General features: G+C 42.0%; 1 protein-coding gene across 4 annotated transcripts in view; it reads left to right on the plus strand.

The window, feature by feature from the left end:
• Positions 1–280: 280 nt before the first annotated feature.
• TBC1D30 (TBC1 domain family member 30) overlaps positions 281–16386 on the plus strand; it is a 52920-nt gene continuing 36814 nt past the window's right edge. Inside the window, exons 1-2 of one of the 4 annotated variants that reach the window (XM_064701870.1) lie at positions 281–406; positions 3571–3735. In XM_064701870.1, coding sequence (XP_064557940.1) covers positions 373–406; positions 3571–3735 — 199 coding nt within the window. In that variant the 5' untranslated portion in view covers positions 281–372. Of the gene's footprint in view, positions 407–797; positions 1207–3570; positions 3736–16386 lie in introns of those variants that run through there. The other 3 variants (XM_064701873.1, XM_064701868.1, XM_064701869.1) reach the window with 3 other exon arrangements.

A 16386-nucleotide genomic window follows, 5' to 3' on the forward strand; every position in this document is an offset into this window, starting at 1 on the left:
GACCCGGGAGCTCGGGGGGCGGGGTCACGTGGCCCGGGCGGCAGCCGCAGCCCCGCCCCAAGCCCCGCCCCCGCGCCGAGGCGCTTCCAGAGCGTGAGCATCGCGCTGCGCTGCCGAGGGCTGGGGAAACACCCGCGGGAGGCGTGGCGGCAGGATACGGGCAGCCCTTCTGGGCAGGGGAATGGTCATCTCAGCCAAGCCATAGGGCAAGAGGCAACGGGCGGAGACTGATGCACAGGAAGTTCCACCTGAACATGAGGAAGAATTTCTTTACTGTGCTGGTGACTATGCACTGAAACAGGTTGCCCAGAGAGGTTGTGGAGTCTCGCTCACTGCAGACACTAAGGAACTGGCAGGACACAGTCCTGTGCAATGTGCTCTGGGATAACCCCGCCTGAGCAGGGAGGTTGGAGCACTCAACCTTACTCATTCTGTTATTCTGCCCATTCCTGACCTGAATTAGTCGCCGCTGTTACGCGTGTGGCCGGGCCTCCCTGCACCGCCACCGGTGCCGCAGCCAGAGCCCGGCTCTGGGGGCCGTGCGGACCCTGCCATCCGCTCCGGGTTGCAGGCGGTGTCGCGGGGACCGGCCTCAGCGCAGGTACTGAATTACTGCCAAAACCGGGCCGCCCCTCCAGCGGGGGAGCAGGAGCAGAACTGCCGGCAGGACGGCGGTGAGCTCCGCGGCAGCCGCACGGTGCACGGGTACCGCGCCCGGTGTCACCGCGCCCGGTGTCGCCGCCCCGAGGCGGAGCGCGGTCCCCGCCCCTCGGCAGGTGCAGCGCCCCCGCCCCGGCCGCTACCACGGTGCGCGGGGAGGGAGCGGAGCCGGGCGCCGCGCCGCCTGGGCTCTCCGGGCCGCTTCCCCTTCCCCTGCCCGCCCCTCCCCGGCGTGTGACCGTGGGACGCGCCGAGCCCGGAACCCGGCGGCGGCGGCGGCGCGGAAGATGGATGCGGCGGAGGCCGGCGTGGGCGGCAGGGCGGGCAGCAGCGCCGACAGCCTGGCCGAGGAAGAGGAGGAGGAGGAGGACGACGAGGCGGGTCCTGGCTGCGGCCGGTCCAGCCGCACCTCGTCGCTGGTGAGCGGGCTGCTGACCGAGCTGTACAGCGCCGCCGAGGCGGCCGTGCCCTCGGGCAGCGCCCGCTCCCGCGGCCTCCGGGAGCTGCAGCAGCGGCAGCGCCAGGTCAAGTACCTGCGGCTGAAAGGTACAGCCCGCTGGGGCCGGAGCTGCCCCTGCGCCTCGCTTTTCCTCTGGGCCTGCCAGGCTGTCCTGCGCGAAGATGCCCTCCATGCCTGCCGCACGTGTCTATGTGTGTATATATATGTCCATTTCCCGGCTTTCTGCATGGCCGTGGCTACCAGAGGCTTTCCACGGGCTAAAGGAGCTGAGAGCTCCTTTAGACTAGGGCCTCCTGTGCTGTTCGCCCCTCTTTTGTTTCAGGTGCCCTAGGAGCCGAATTAGGGTCGTTTGCTACTAGTTCCTGTGGCAGACTGCCTAAGCTTTTGTGTTTCTGCGAGTTTGGTGCTTTTCCTCACCTATAGTAATTAATAAATGTCCAGTTTCTTTTCTTTCTTTTCTTTCTTTTCTTTCTTTTCTTTCTTTTCTTTCTTTTCTTTCTTTTCTTTCTTTTCTTTCTTTTCTTTCTTTTCTTTCTTTTCTTTCTTTTCTTTCTTTTCTTTCTTTCTCAGTCCTTATTTTCTGAATCTAGAAGAGATGCTACACACAGAGTATCATAAGAGTTTTTCTCAGAGCGTTTTAGTTCTACTGGACATAGACTAAACTGGAGAACTGTGAAGCTTATTTGGAGGTTGGCATGTCTTCCGAAAAAGAAAAAGGAGTGTAATGAAGAATGTAAATGCTGGAGTCAATCAGAATCTAAATGAATTTTTTAAAGAATTCTTCTGAAAGTTAGGTAGTCTCAGCAGTGCATGTTTGTGAAAGACTGAGACGTGCAACTCCAAGCTGATCCAATGAAGAGGAAAAGAGAACAAAGGCTTCTTGTCTCCTGATGTTTAATCACTTTTGCTTTTGATGAGGAAAAAACCCAAGAGGTGACTAAATATGCCTTTTTTTCAGAGCTGGACAAACAGCTATCTGCTTCCGTGTTTGGCTTCTTAATGAGATGACACGCCTTCTGATGTTACTAGGATGTAGCTCAAGTTCTTCTGTGTGTCCTTTGGCAACCTGCAACTCAACAGGAAATTTTCTTGTTCAGAAATATATTTTGTGGTGTTTCAACTCATTCATTTTGCTGCCAAGTTACTGGTTTTTTAGAGGCACAGCTGAGTGGCACAAGAAAAGAATAAAACTCACCAGACAACTCTGGTGGTGGCTGTATAAATTAGTTAGTACAAATGCAACTTTTTCTGTGTTTTTTTTTTTTTTCTTTCAAATCCATATATCTAGTTTTAAATTATATTGCCTGGCACAGGTGGTTGGAAATTGTATCTGAGCAGCAGGTACTGAAACAGTGTAGTGACTATAAAATTCAGTATTTTTTTTTCAGTGGCTCCTTCAGCCTTGCAGTCATACTTTTCACTAGCCCATGGTTGATGGTCATTTCAGCCTAATTTTTCCTTTTCTTTAAGCTCTCCAGAATTATTGAAACAACTTTGCCCCATGAGCTGAGCTGTTTACCATCCCACTGACAGTAGCTTTTTTTGGATGGGTATATATTTTTCTGATTAGATCAAGTTACTGAAGAATGGATTTTTTTGATTGATTTTCTTTCTGGCGTCAGGGGACAGGAGTTGCACTGAAAGTGATAGTTTGAAAAGTTATCTGCAGGGAGCAGGCAGCTGTGTAGATGCTGGTGCAAGCTGTGCCAGGCTGTTGCAGGGAGGAGCTGGAGAGATCAGCGTGTGATAGGCAAGACCCAGGATTCCACTTGTGGGGGGAGCATCTGAGAACTGAGCAGAGGACTCTGAAAAATGAATGGACTTAAGACATCTCCCCAACAACTCCCTTTTCTGGTCCTGAAGCTCACCTCAGGGGGGACAACAGGAATATTAGAAGTAAGCTGAGACATTTGGATGAACTGAAGGGGTCTGGTGGCGCTATAACTGGCCCATGGGGGTAACTGAGGCCATGCAGAAGTCATCTAGCTGCATCTTAGTGGAAAGAATTTCCCACTTGGAGCTTATTCTGGAGTTGCATTTGTAGCTCTGCAGGCAGCTTCTTGAACATGTTCCCTTGTCTGTTACAAATGTATATCTTGTCCAGGCAGCTTCTGGAAGGTACTGTATTTAAAATGTATCCCCTGGTTGCACTCATTGATATATTCTATCTGTATCTGTCACGTTCTGAGAAGTTTGTAACAGTATGGTTGTTAAGATTCATACTCTGGGCAATAAATTGAAGTACTTTGTTTAAAAGAAAATTAAAGACTTTGGCTCAGATTCTGAAAGTGTTTATAACTGGGAATTACCCCAGTCAATAGAATTTGTCATTTATAGAAAGCTTGTGTTTGTAAATGTCTGTGGGGCAAGTGCCTTTGCGTGTCAACTACAATAAGCTGCTTGTGAATCTTTTGGCATGCACTGAAGTTGTTTTCTCTGCTTGTTGGCAGATGTTGATGAATTAACAACTATAAAACGAGAACTGAATTACAGAATTTCTGTTCAATCGGCAAAGTTGCTCCGTCTCCTGAAGCAGAAGGACAGGCTTGTACAAAAGGTCCAGAAGAACTGCGACATTGTCACAGCTTGTTTACAGGCAGTTTCCCAGAAACGCTGTAAGTACTCTCTGTGTACTTGTGTAAATAGTTTGTTTCATTAATGTGCGCAGTGTTTCATTTAAGCCCTCACACTTAATTTAAAGTCAAGAGGCCAGGCTGTGCTATTCCTTAGTTAGGACTGACTCCTAATGATGTCAGTTTTACCTGGAAACAGACAAAGTGCAGCTAGCTCAGCTGGGTAAGCTGCTGTAGCCTCAGCTGTTAATTCTTTGTAACTCTTTTCTACCAAGTTGATCCAAGGTGAAGAGTATTAGTAAAAACAAACCTACTTCCCTCAAAGCCTTTTATCAGCATCAGTGTTTTGGGGGTTTTTGAAACATTGTGTGGGAAAGAGAAGAAATAATGTTCTTTAATTGTTTAGCCTTTTTTTCCTGCACAGTAAAACCTTTTTATTTGACTTGGCAAAATTGTCATCTTAAGATAGACTGAAGTGCTTTTTGGTAGTTCTTCTAAAGTAAAACTTCATGTAATGTCATATGTAAGAATAAATAGAAATTATGCCTTTGGAAAGGACGTGTGAAAATAACCTAATTTCCATCTTATTTTTTCATTAACATGCAGCATGACAGTTACAGAAATGTTCAGGTACAGTAAATAAAGCATGGTCTTTTCATAAAAATGTCTGTAGGAACTTTGAGGTGCATGTAAAGACTTTGTTGAAACAATTTTACTGTAGTGGCATGTGCTGATGTAGTCAAGGTCAGAGCTTGTGTATTAATGTGAAACTTAATTTTTAAGCATTTAAAAGCATTCCTTTGTTTTACTTAAACCTGGCATGAAAGTTTTTGGCTGTCATCTACTGTGTAGGCATATTTCTTCTCAAAAACTCCTTTCTTAACATCAGCTTGATAACCAAGGCCTCCATGCCACCAGTATGGAAGCATATACTATAGTCTCCTTTTAAATGAGACTACTTGAATCCACTACATATTTAGAGGATTTGATTGTAAATTCTGAATGCTTTTCTCCCCACATAGTGGAATCTCTGTGTAGAAGTACAACTGTTTCAAAAACTTTGTGCTCAAAACCGTGTTCAGTGTCTGAAAGCTGAGGATTTGAGTTTTGCAGCTCATACAGGGAGCCATTGACTCCTCAGTCTTAGACCTGTGCTGGCTCTTGGTCTCTGCTGGCCTGGCCCCTGACAGCTTTGGGAGCTTTGGGAGCCCACATTGCTGACTTGCTTGTGCTTCAGAGCCAATACAATACAATAGCCAGCACAGTGCCTGCAGCACTTGAACCCCAGAGTGAGTAGGGGAAATGTGGGGGAACAGTTGCCAGGGACATCGACATAACTTACTGTGTTTCTCATTATGCTGCTGACCCTTGTCCTTAGCAGGTGATGCTTGTCTTGCATTCAAAAAGGTATTACCATGGAAAATAAAAGTCACTGCAGAGTGAAGTGCATTTTGGTTGGACACATGGATGTTCATGGCTCTGTTAAAGGAATGATAAATTGTTCTATAGAGTATATGATAAAATCAGTACACTGTGTAGTACTTCTGGTTTGTAAGATATATGAATGAAGTGTTTCGTTTTAATAATGCTTTTTAAACTTAAATTTAAATAAATTCTCCAATGAAGGAAATTAGTAAGAAAGAAATCATAGTGATGGCCTCATGGCAGACATGGCACTTCTTTCTCTTACTCTTGTGATTTTGACTTATTTGGGGTAAGAAAAGATATATGTTTCTCTGGAAGCACTATGAAATATTTCAAATCCATATTAGAAACAAGCAGAGTGCTTTATACACTTAGTCATTTGAGAAAAGCAGAATTCAGTAAAAAACATTGAGGTTTTGCAGCTGTCATCTAAAGAGTATGTGAAAGGCATCTCTTGTATTTTATATAGTGACAGCTTGCTTTCATTACTAAATGTATTTTGACTGATCAAATTGCAAACCAGAAGTTCCTTGAATCACAAACTGTGATTTGTTTTAATCAAAACAAACCCAAAAGCCAACAAACAAACAGCCCAAACCAAAACCATGTACTATCTATAATTTATTTAGGAATTAAAGGATCCCACTTGATTACAAGTCAGTCTGGCTGGAAGGAAGCAGGAATTAAATTTGATTCAATATAAACTAAGCTGAAGTTACAGAAACAGAAAGTTCATTTATATTCTAGTGTATTTTTAATGAAGAAATAGTTTTAGTAGAAAATTTCCCAAAGATATAAATAATTTCTCTGTCATAGCTGTGTTGCTATGGTGGTGCTGTGTATATAGTAACTATAATACTTTTAAATGGGCCTCATGCTGTGTTCAGAAAGATCCTTAGTATTCTTTTTTGTAATACTTGTTTAGAAGCTATGATTAAAGTATTAATCTTCTGTTATTGGAGCATTGCTTCTGCATAGAATTTTCTAAGATAAAAATAAACATTTACTTTCTAGTTTTTCTGGTTTGATTTAATGCAGTGCCAGTAGAGGGAGACAGAACGTTTTATTTTGTGCAGAACTAGAGGTGTATCTCTGGTTTTCATAAGGATACAAAAGCCATCAACCTTCCTTAAACATGAAGGGAAGTGCTTTACAAATGTGATCAGGCAAAAATTGGATGAAAAAATTTAGCATCCAGTCAAATAAATGTTACTCACAAAGGAAATATTAGTTTTCTTATATGAAATAGATGGAAAACAGTGACAAAGCTTTTTACTTATAACTGAGATCATTCATTCTCACATGGTTGTCAAAGCTATTCAGCAGCTCCTGACTAAATGAACTCAATGTTTTGGAATCCAACTCCAGAAATTCAGTGGGTTATGCCTCAGAGTGTTAACTGGACAGAAAGGGAGCATGAACTGGCATCATCTGGGCACAGATTTGTCCCCTGAGCACGAACAGTTTCCTGGTGGAAGGCTGGGCTGTGAAGTCTACTCAGTTTCCGAGAACAAGTTACTGTCTCTACAGCATTAACTAGAACAAGTTACTGTCTCTATAGCATTAACTTTTCTCACAGGGTATGGAGCACAGAGGAAAGTGGGAAAGTGTTGCCTGATGTTATTTGCACGTTGCATGATTAGGAGCAAACTGAGCAAGATCCCATTACCATGTGTAGCTGGAAAAGTGCAACTTAGACATGCAAAAGTAGTCATACATCTTGATTAAATTTCTGGTTTTTGTCTTCTCATTCCCTTCTCTCAGTCCTACTGCAGTTCTGTGTCCTGTCCCATCTTATTTTTTTCCCTGCCAAATGCTTTATTAGCTTTTCTCACATGACCCAAGCTTTAAATATTGAATTTTTCAGCACTGTCCCATTTCCCCATCCCTGCATCTTGTCTATCTTGCAGTGTCTACCCAGACTACTCTCTGTCCTTGAGCTTTCTTCACAGTATTCCTTGGTCCCTTTCAGCTGTTCTTCCTTGTCTTTTTCCTGTATGTACTAATTATCTACTTGCCCATTTTCTCTATCCCTCCTCTTCCCTCAACATGGTTACAAAACCAAGCCACAAATTCACAATTTTTAGTTCATAGGATAAAAGTTTGGTTAAAGGTGTAAGAACAACTTTAACACAATATAGTGTGGTGGCAGCTAATACTGAGTTGATTGAACTTGAACTTGATAAGGTTCTTGGAGGAGACGAAAATTTTTCATGATGAAAACAATGAGCCACTGAAATAATCTCCCCAGGAAAGTGGTGGATTCCTCCATGTTGGATACTTTTAAGATTTGGCTGGACAGGATGCTGGACCATTTTGCCTAGACCATGCTTTTGTTGAGAAAAGTTGATGATCCCTGAGGTCCCTTCCAAGCTAATATTCTGGGATTTGGTGAGTGATTTCACCCTGGATCAGATGTCTTGCAACATGGGCCAAGTACCGATGTACGTATTAATTACATTAATTGCATTATTACTGATGTAATAATTCATGCATATTGAATTTTGCCCATGGCTCATCTGTCTCTTCCCACTCACTTCCCTGTAGTTTGATGTACTGTTGCAGTTGTATAAATACGCTTTAACCTGGAACACCCCACATACTCTGGTTTAATTTTTTTATTTCTTAGGAAGCCTTGAATTGCTCAGTGAATATTGCTGCTGTGGCAGTTTAGTAGAGGTGGGCTGGGCACTGGTTAGCAAGGATTTTCTGATCCATTCTGTGTCGTGTGCTGGTTTGCCAAGAGTGAGCTAATGGAGCAGTTAGGAAAGGAGATAACCTGTATTTAGTGATGCTGGAGCTTGGCTCAGTGGGGATGGAAGCTGGGCTTGCTCCACCAGCTGCACTGGGCCACTGGGCAGCAGTTCTTTTGATCTGGATGGTGAAGTTCACTTGCTGCTCCCTTGGGATTGGCATGTACAAGGCAAAATGGCTTTAGACCTAAGTGTGCTCTTAACTGACTTGTTCACTGTTACCTAGAATTATGAATAAATTGTAATTTTTGAAAATATTGCAAAACAGCCCTTCAAAAGAGCCACCTATAGTGATGAATATAGTATTAAGTGCCATTTGACTAAGATACTTCATTCTGGAAAATCTGAAAGCTTATTCAATTGCAATTGGAGCCTGGGCTGAGAAAGATTACTTTTCTTTTAACATTAGGCTTGGAGGAGAAGAACCGCAAACTTTCTGCAACATTCATTGCTGTGCATCAGGGCATTAAGAAATGTTTCAATAAGTAGGTGTGTGTCATGTTTAGTATTTGCTAATATAAATTAGATTGTGTGTTTTGAGTATCTGTCAGAGTAGGAGAGAGCTTGAGTGTTGTCAAACATAATAACAGCTGTGTGGAGCACAGACTGACAGCTAATCACTAACAGAATAACCCTGAGGAGTTTTTAGGCAGTGAATTCCATGGTTACTTTCTTTTGATGAGAATATCATCTTGGAACTGGTGTTTGAGCAGCACAGCTGGGATGCTGGGACTTGGGGAGTACTTTAACAGAGGAGCAAGTCAGTCAAGTTCTGGTGTAGCACTGTGTCGCATCCCTGTCACAGGATATTCTTCTAGAGAGCTATCAACATAGTGCCCAGATTGCAAGTGTAATTGTGCTGCTGAGGGGATGTGAACACAGAGGGTGATCTTGCACAAAATGAATTTTGATGTCTTTGATCACTTGTCATTCAGTAGCATTGGTAACCCTGTCATAGGGGGAGAGATGGCCCCACAGCAGTGTCTCCAGGCACCTCTTCAGGATGAGTTGTGCTAGCCCCAGAATGCTGACTGGTGTGTGAGTCAACAGAAGCCCTTGTCGGGCTAATTAAAAATACTTAAACTGACTGCCGTCTTCCCTTGCTGTAAAAACAAAGCTGTAATGTCAATTCTAAATTGGCAAACTGTGCAGTCAGTTTCCTTACAAACCTGGAAAATTGTGTGATTGTGCAGATTTGATACCTTTCAGAGGCCACTTTGAGCCTAATTTCAGTTTCTTCACTTTTCTGGTGTTGAAAAGATAATCTTTTTCTTTCTTTCTTCCTTGAAAGAAAGAGGCTAGATTTGCTGTCTAATTTGGTCATATACCAACTGAGAAGTTCTTGTGGTCTATGTCACTGCAGAACATCAGATTCAAAAGGTGGCAAGAACTAAGTGCTTGGGGTTACAGAACATGGAATCCTCACTTTTGAGGCAAATTCTGCTTTAAGGATACAGCAACTAAAATATCTTGTTCCAGCATGAAATAAAACACCCACTCACAGGAGTCAATTGCTTATGAAGCAAAATTCTGAAAGTTTGCATTTCAAACTAAAATGCTTTGTTCAGATGCCTTTTTCATTTCATATTATGTAACGAGCTATTTTTAAATAAGATGATAAGATGTTTAATCCTAAAAAGAGTAAAAATCATGCTTTTAGCATTTGGAAATCTATTTTTGTCAAAGATGACATTTTGCTTAGAAGGACTTTGCTTTCCACAGACTGATATTTTATGTGAGACCTTTCCATTAAAGTTGGTTTCAACCAACTATATTACAGAGATCCTCCTGAGAACATCCTGCAGCTCACTCCCTGGCTGCTCAGCACTGGGATTGCCAGGCTGCTTAGGGAGCTGAGGAGCCCACATGCATTCCTAAGCCATATGTTTTCCTTCTGAGTCTGTAGGGGAACATTACATGAATCTTTACTTTTCTGTGTCACATACTTTCCTAACTGCTTTGTCCCTAACTCTCACCGCTGAAGTATCTTATGTCTACTAAAAGGACCTCCCAGCTTCCTCAGAAAAAATACCATCTCATAATTGGCTAAAATTTGAGCAATTATTGAAATTGGCTTTTGTCATGGGCTCCTTCAGCTATATTCTTCAGGATTTAACTAAGCAAACTCTCCTGGTGGCTGCTTTGACTAGTGTCAGGAGACAGAGGTAAGACTGCCTTTGTTAAAAGCCCTGGGAGTCTGTTTCAAGTGACTCTGTATCAGCACAGGGGATAAGGCTTCACCTGACTGGCACTTTTTTCCTTTAAGTGTCATTCTAGTGCTACTGTTATTAGGGAATTGGCTGCATTCAGAGCTGGGGTCTCTGCTGCTGGGAAAATCCTGGGGACTGTGTGGAGCCTGCTGACTAAGAGATCATTATGTCCTTGAGGAAGGTGCTGCCTTCTGGCTCACTGCTGCCAGTCATTTTCCACTTCAGTAAGCTGCTGTGTCTGGAGGGGTGAGATTTTCCTTAGAAAGGGAGATGCCAGGGGTTCGGGGCTAGGTGGAAGCTGAGCAAAATGAGCAGCTGACCTCAGGGCACTTGTCTCTGAGAAGAGAGCCTACAGTTGCCTGTTCACTTCTGCCTGTTGAGCATCAGACTTGTCCCCAGATGTGCTTCACACAGAAGCAGGTGGCTGCTCTGAGACATACCCTTCACCCACAGCAGTGTGGTGAGACCTGGGAGACCCTGCTCAACCTGTGCTGTCCCCCTTCTGTACAAGCTGTGGGCCCTGTGAGATGAACAGCCATGCTCCTGCAGCCTTCCATGCCACCCCGCTTTGAGTGCTTGCCCTGGGAGGTGGCAGACATCTGGGGTGAAGGTGTAGTGGGGCTAAATTGGCCTGTCTGAGGTGTGTTGTGTAGGTGTGTCCTGTAGTTGGCCTCTAAAATGAAATGTGCACCCTGGAATGGCCAGCTGAGATGGTGAGAGAATCAGCCACTGATTATCTAACTACAAATAGCTCTCTTTCTTTCCTCCCTCCCTCCCTCCCTTCTTCCCTAACAAATAGTTCAGCAGTATTTTTTTAATGATGTTGATACTTGATGAGATAGTAACAGCTGGATGTGGTTACAACATAGAAAAATATTTTGCAGAATAAATATTTCATTGTTTATCATGGAACTGAACAGTAAATTCAGTAAATCATTCTGTAAGCAATAATCTGGCTGCTTAATCTAGGCCCAGTTTGCAACAGAAAATGCAGATTGTTTGATATAGGGATGTACAGATCACTGTCCTGTAGCATTTGGTGTAGGATGTTGTAACTGTCCTTTGTCAGTGTCCTAGCAGCTGTGACAGCAATGAAATTGGTTGAGTTAGTGCTACACCAGAGGTTGTGTTTATTTTGGGAATGCATACAAACTTGGAGGCTGACTGCTTAGCTGCTGCTCCATATTTTTCTGTATAACAGCAATCCTGTTGCTGTTGCAAAGTCACAGCTAACCTCACAGGATTAGCTTTGTAATTCATGTAGAATTTTGACTCCACTGAATTTCACTTTTCATAACAGCTGTGCCATGAGAAGTTGATGTATTAGAGAGTGCTTGTTATATAAAATACTTCCTGAGTATTAGAAATAGGGATTAATGCAACAGATTATTGTGTGTGGAGCTTTTTGGATTGCTTATCAAGCAATACTTGTAGTATTTCTATACTAATTTGCCTGGAAAAAGTGGTTCTACGGCCAGTGATCTCTTATTCCTCTGGTACTGCAATGACTTAGGGAGGTGGGATTTGATTAGCTTAAATTGAGAAGGCATGCTGGAGGAAGGATGCTGCTGTTTGGAGACAACGAACTCAGAACAGCCTGTTCTCTGTCTACAGTCCCTGTCAGTCAGTCATGGCAGTAGAAATAACTGGCAGCCACTGCTGTTTCCTCTGCTTATTTGCAGCTATTCAAATGCATACCTGATCAATGGTAAAGTTTTGTTAGTCCAATAGCTCCCTGAAAAACTGGAAAAGCTTTTATTCAGTCACCCAGGGATTGTTGTGATTAAATTAGATGAAGTGCCAATTTCCACATAGGTTCAGGAAGAGTGTGAAGCAGCTCATCCTGCTGCAGCCCAGAAGCTGCATGTCTGCCCTGGGGCAGGGCAAGTGCTGGCCATGGCGCAGGAGTGGCCCAGGGCCCAGCTGAGCAAAGGGCTCAGCCTGCAGGTCTGTGTGCTGAAGTGTTTGTGTGCTTTGTGTGATGCATGTTATCAGCATCCAGGCTATAACCTAGCAGTTCATTGCACTAACTGCTGGCAATTTGCAAGGAAGCTGTTCCACAACCCATGGTGCCACAGGCCACATGGGAAGCAGTGATGTGTGAGAAATGCACCTGGGTACATTCATATTTCACAAATCTTTACAGTTCTGAGCTGATGGTAGATCTGCTCTGATACATGCTGGTAGTGAGCCACAGCATCTGTGCCAAATGTTGGACAATCAAGATGTAAGGGTTTGTGTGTATAAGCTCACAGCAGGGGTGGCTGTGTGAGCTGCATAACTGTAATACCCTATCATTTCAGTCTCTAATCTTTTTCTGACAAGCTTTCGGATGTGGAAGCAGCCTGAGAGAAAAAGTTCTCTTAAATTGTATGCATAGTCTTTCACACTTGTCTAGCTGAGCACTGCTTTCTTTTATTCTGCTGGGGGTTATAGTTCTGTAAAAGAAACTATTCTGTTCTTTTTCCTACTGAAATGCTCTTTTCTAAAACAAACAAACAAACAAAAAAACCATGAAAAAACCAACCCCAAACATTGTGATCTTATAGGAGGGTTAATGGGGCTTCAGTGAAAATACCCAACAGGATCTATGGCCTTTAAGTAACACAGATGCATTTTATCTCCAACTGCAACACGCTAAACATTCTTTGGTTGCATTAGCCTTTGAAGAAAAGATTTCCTGGATACTGAAGATCAAATGGAGGATAACAGCTGCTTGGGATAATTAGTGCTAGGAATAGACTGATTTATGGAGCATCAGGCAGTGCCAGCAGCTATGTTTCTGCAGCTTTGAGATAGCTTGGTGTTTAAAAACAAGATGATAGAAAAGTGGGCTGTGGCACTTAGTCTGTTTGGATCAATAGTCCTGCTTATAATTCTGCACTGGAGCAGCTCTGAAGGAAGAGTTAAATGTGAATCTCAGATTTTTAAAATGTTTTTCTCCTTGAAGCTGTTAATAACCTGAATCTGATTTACTGAGCAGTAAATGAGTGCTTCTCACATAGCCTTGAAATTTGCCAGAGAAATCAAATCTATGTTCCATCTCCAGATTAGATCATCTTACTTACAAGCCTACTTACAATTTATCTTTTTCTTAGTAAAATTTGGAACCTTCTTGCTATGTTTTGTCAGCAGTGAAACAGCTTCTAAATTTAGTTTCCTATAAATTATTGGTAACTTCCTAAAATCACAGAACCTGGTTCTGATCAACATGTTTTCTTTGCCATCCATGCAATACATATGGCCAAATACAGACCATGAGCAGTTTTCGGTTCTTGGACTGGATTAGACATTAATAGCTAACATTTTATTTGTGTGTGTGTTTGCATGGTTTTCGTTTTTTGTTTGGGTTTTGGGGTTTTTCCCCAACATGTTATTGTTAATTTCTAGTCTTATCCAATGCTCATGGCAGAAATAGCTATTGGACCTTAGATCCTGAAGGAAAAATAACTATATGGTGCAACTAAAGAAAGTCAGAGTGGGGAGGTATTCAATGTACAGATATTTTTTTAAAATGTATATTAATCTGAAAAGCTAAACATTACTGATATTTATAGTATTATCTAGAGAGGTCTAGAAGTCAGGTACCTATTGAGCTGGACAAACTAGATATCACTGGACAGATAGACGGTATGAGACTCTTTGAAAAACAAACTTAATGAGACAAGACTACTTGAAGGCTGGCAGAAAAAGCGCATGTTTAAAGAATTGATGGGAGTTGTCCTGAGCTATGCAGTAGTAAGTAAATAGTCAGAGCTTTGCTGTTAGCCAAAAACTCGTGCTTGTGTGGTGGTGGACATGCTCATAATCAATTTTAATGGCTCTAGGCTTCAGTACTAAATGAGCCTTTGATTAATCCTAAACACATCCAATTCAATAAACTTGCCCTGTAAGAGTAAGTTATGAACTGAAGTTTTGTCATTTAGCTATTAAGTCTAAAATCTTTGAGTAGTAATATTCTTGGAACTATTTTCTCCTCTTCATCTCACAAACTTCATTAAAGAAGCTCTGTGTCAAACTTGCTTAACTGGCTAATGTGGGTATTTTCTTTTTTGAAAGTGGAGGTGGTGGTTTGAGGTTCCTTTGCTTTGCTAGCTGCTTTGTTTCCAGCACTTGGAGAGTGTGCTCTGTGAAGCTACAGCCCACTTGGGAGATGAAGAGAATTGGTGGTCTGGAGGACTTGGGGTTGCAATAGCTTCACATACATGCAAAACTTTCTTTATGGAACTAGTGGCTTCTACAAATGGGAATCACTGCATACATGATCAAAAACCTGGAGTGGTGGTGCAGGCTTTGCTATTGCCTGGTCAAGGTTTGTGGTTCCAAGAGCTCTATGGTGCTTTTATGAGCTTCTCCAGTAGTCAGCACCATTCCCCTCTCCAACTCCAGAGAGGGTCATGTTCCTGTTCCTGTTGGGGCCATGTGTGCTGGGAGAGAGGATCCATGCTGGAAGCTGCACTCTTACCCTTGGGCAGTGCAGGACAGCCTGGCTCTTTGCTACGTCTCACTAAAACCTTCCATGGGCTGAACCTAGTGTTTGCTGCATGTCCTTAGCATTACTGCAAATAACTATGAGTCAGTGTATAAAACTTTTATGTATAAATCTGGTCCATTTCTGTAATTATTTCTGGCCCAAAGGAAAGAGATTTCACCATTAATATTTTTTTTAACTTTGGCAATTAATTTTTAATCTAAAATCTTTCCAAGTGTTTTATTTGTGGATAAATCTTGTCATGGGAATATAGGATCGTTTTGCTTTTTTCATTATGTTGGGCAGATAAAAATCCTGCTGTTTCTGAAATAGCAGTTCAGATCAATGAGACTGGTGATTCACACTATAAAATTCAATTTGTATGCTAGGTGTTAAGCAAATAATCAGATTCTAATAAAGGAAGAGAAGTTCCATTTTAGATCTGGGACCTGCTATGACGTCCATTTTTCTGCAATATTATCTTAAACATAACTACAAATCATATCTGTCAGAATTCTTTTTTTCATGTATTGCATTAGTTTTTCTGCTGAGTTGATGACTTATTTTTTTAAATTATCCTGTGGCATTTAAGCAGGATTCTGGAGTGTGAGTATTGGCCAACATGTGCATTTACTTCATATTGTTTAGCAAGGTTAGGAAACATTTCTTAACTTTGAAAATCATACTTTTCAGCAGTATTTTTTTATTACATAGGCCTATTCAACAATTTTACTTCTTAATATATGCCTTACCAAAATGATGTTTTGAATTTCTTTTGTAGATTCAAATAATTTCTCTGACAAAAAGAAGGTCATTTGCTCTCTGAAACCTCACTTCCCTTCATTACTTCATATTTAATTAAAAAGTGTTCTCTCTATATTTTATTGACCATGTCAGCATTGCTATGACTTTTATTCCAGTTGTTAACTCTAGAATTTATGCTGCTGGTTACTGCAGCAGTTAAAATATATTGTTACTTTTACAGCGCTTGCATGACACATCTTTTAGCTTGCTCACAAGATGCAGCTATCTACTATAGCTTTACTGCTATATTTGGCATGTGAAGGCAATAAGCAAAATAAATTGATTCTCTCCCTCCTTTTATTTTCTTTATCACTGTTCCTCAAGTGGCAATTATAGCTTCAGAGTTTATTGGTGCATTTGAACCAAATTTAAAAAATATATTAAGAAACCTAGATGCTGTTGTTGACTTACAGACACACAGCCAATATTTCAACATGGAGGTATCAATCCAATTATCTATCACTTTTCTCTGCTTAGGAGCTTGTTAGAAGCATTTGGAACATAGCATTTGGAAACTTCTGCAAGCTGCTTTTTTTGTTGGGTGTACTTTCCTCCTTTTGGAAGACAACATATATATGAACAAAGAATTAAACATAAAGTGGACTTCAGCATTGGATTAATCACCTGTTTCAGTGTTTGTACATATGTTTTCATGGAGGCCAGTGTGTGTGCTTTCCTCATGGTCATTGTAGATCTAGTCTGTCTTCCTCTTGTTGCTTTCATGTCCAAAACTCTTCACAACCTACTTTTTTCTCTGTTTCTCTTTTTTCTCTGTCCCGTCCTTATAATTTCTTACTTAATATACAAGCTTGGCTCCTGCCTCCTACCTCCATCCCACATGTGTTTTAAAACAAGTACATTTTCAATTTCCCCTCATGATGACATTTTGTTATAGGTGTTTCACCATATTGAACATGTTGATTAAAACCTGATCTCTTAGCACTCTCTTTGACCTTATCCATTCATGGTGTGTCCCTTGGAGCTCATGTCTGCCATGAAGGCCATAGAAACAATAGAATATTGTGGACTA

The sequence above is a fragment of the Zonotrichia leucophrys genome, chromosome 1A (assembly GCF_028769735.1).
Source record: "Zonotrichia leucophrys gambelii isolate GWCS_2022_RI chromosome 1A, RI_Zleu_2.0, whole genome shotgun sequence".
Taxonomy (NCBI): Eukaryota; Metazoa; Chordata; class Aves; order Passeriformes; family Passerellidae; genus Zonotrichia; species Zonotrichia leucophrys.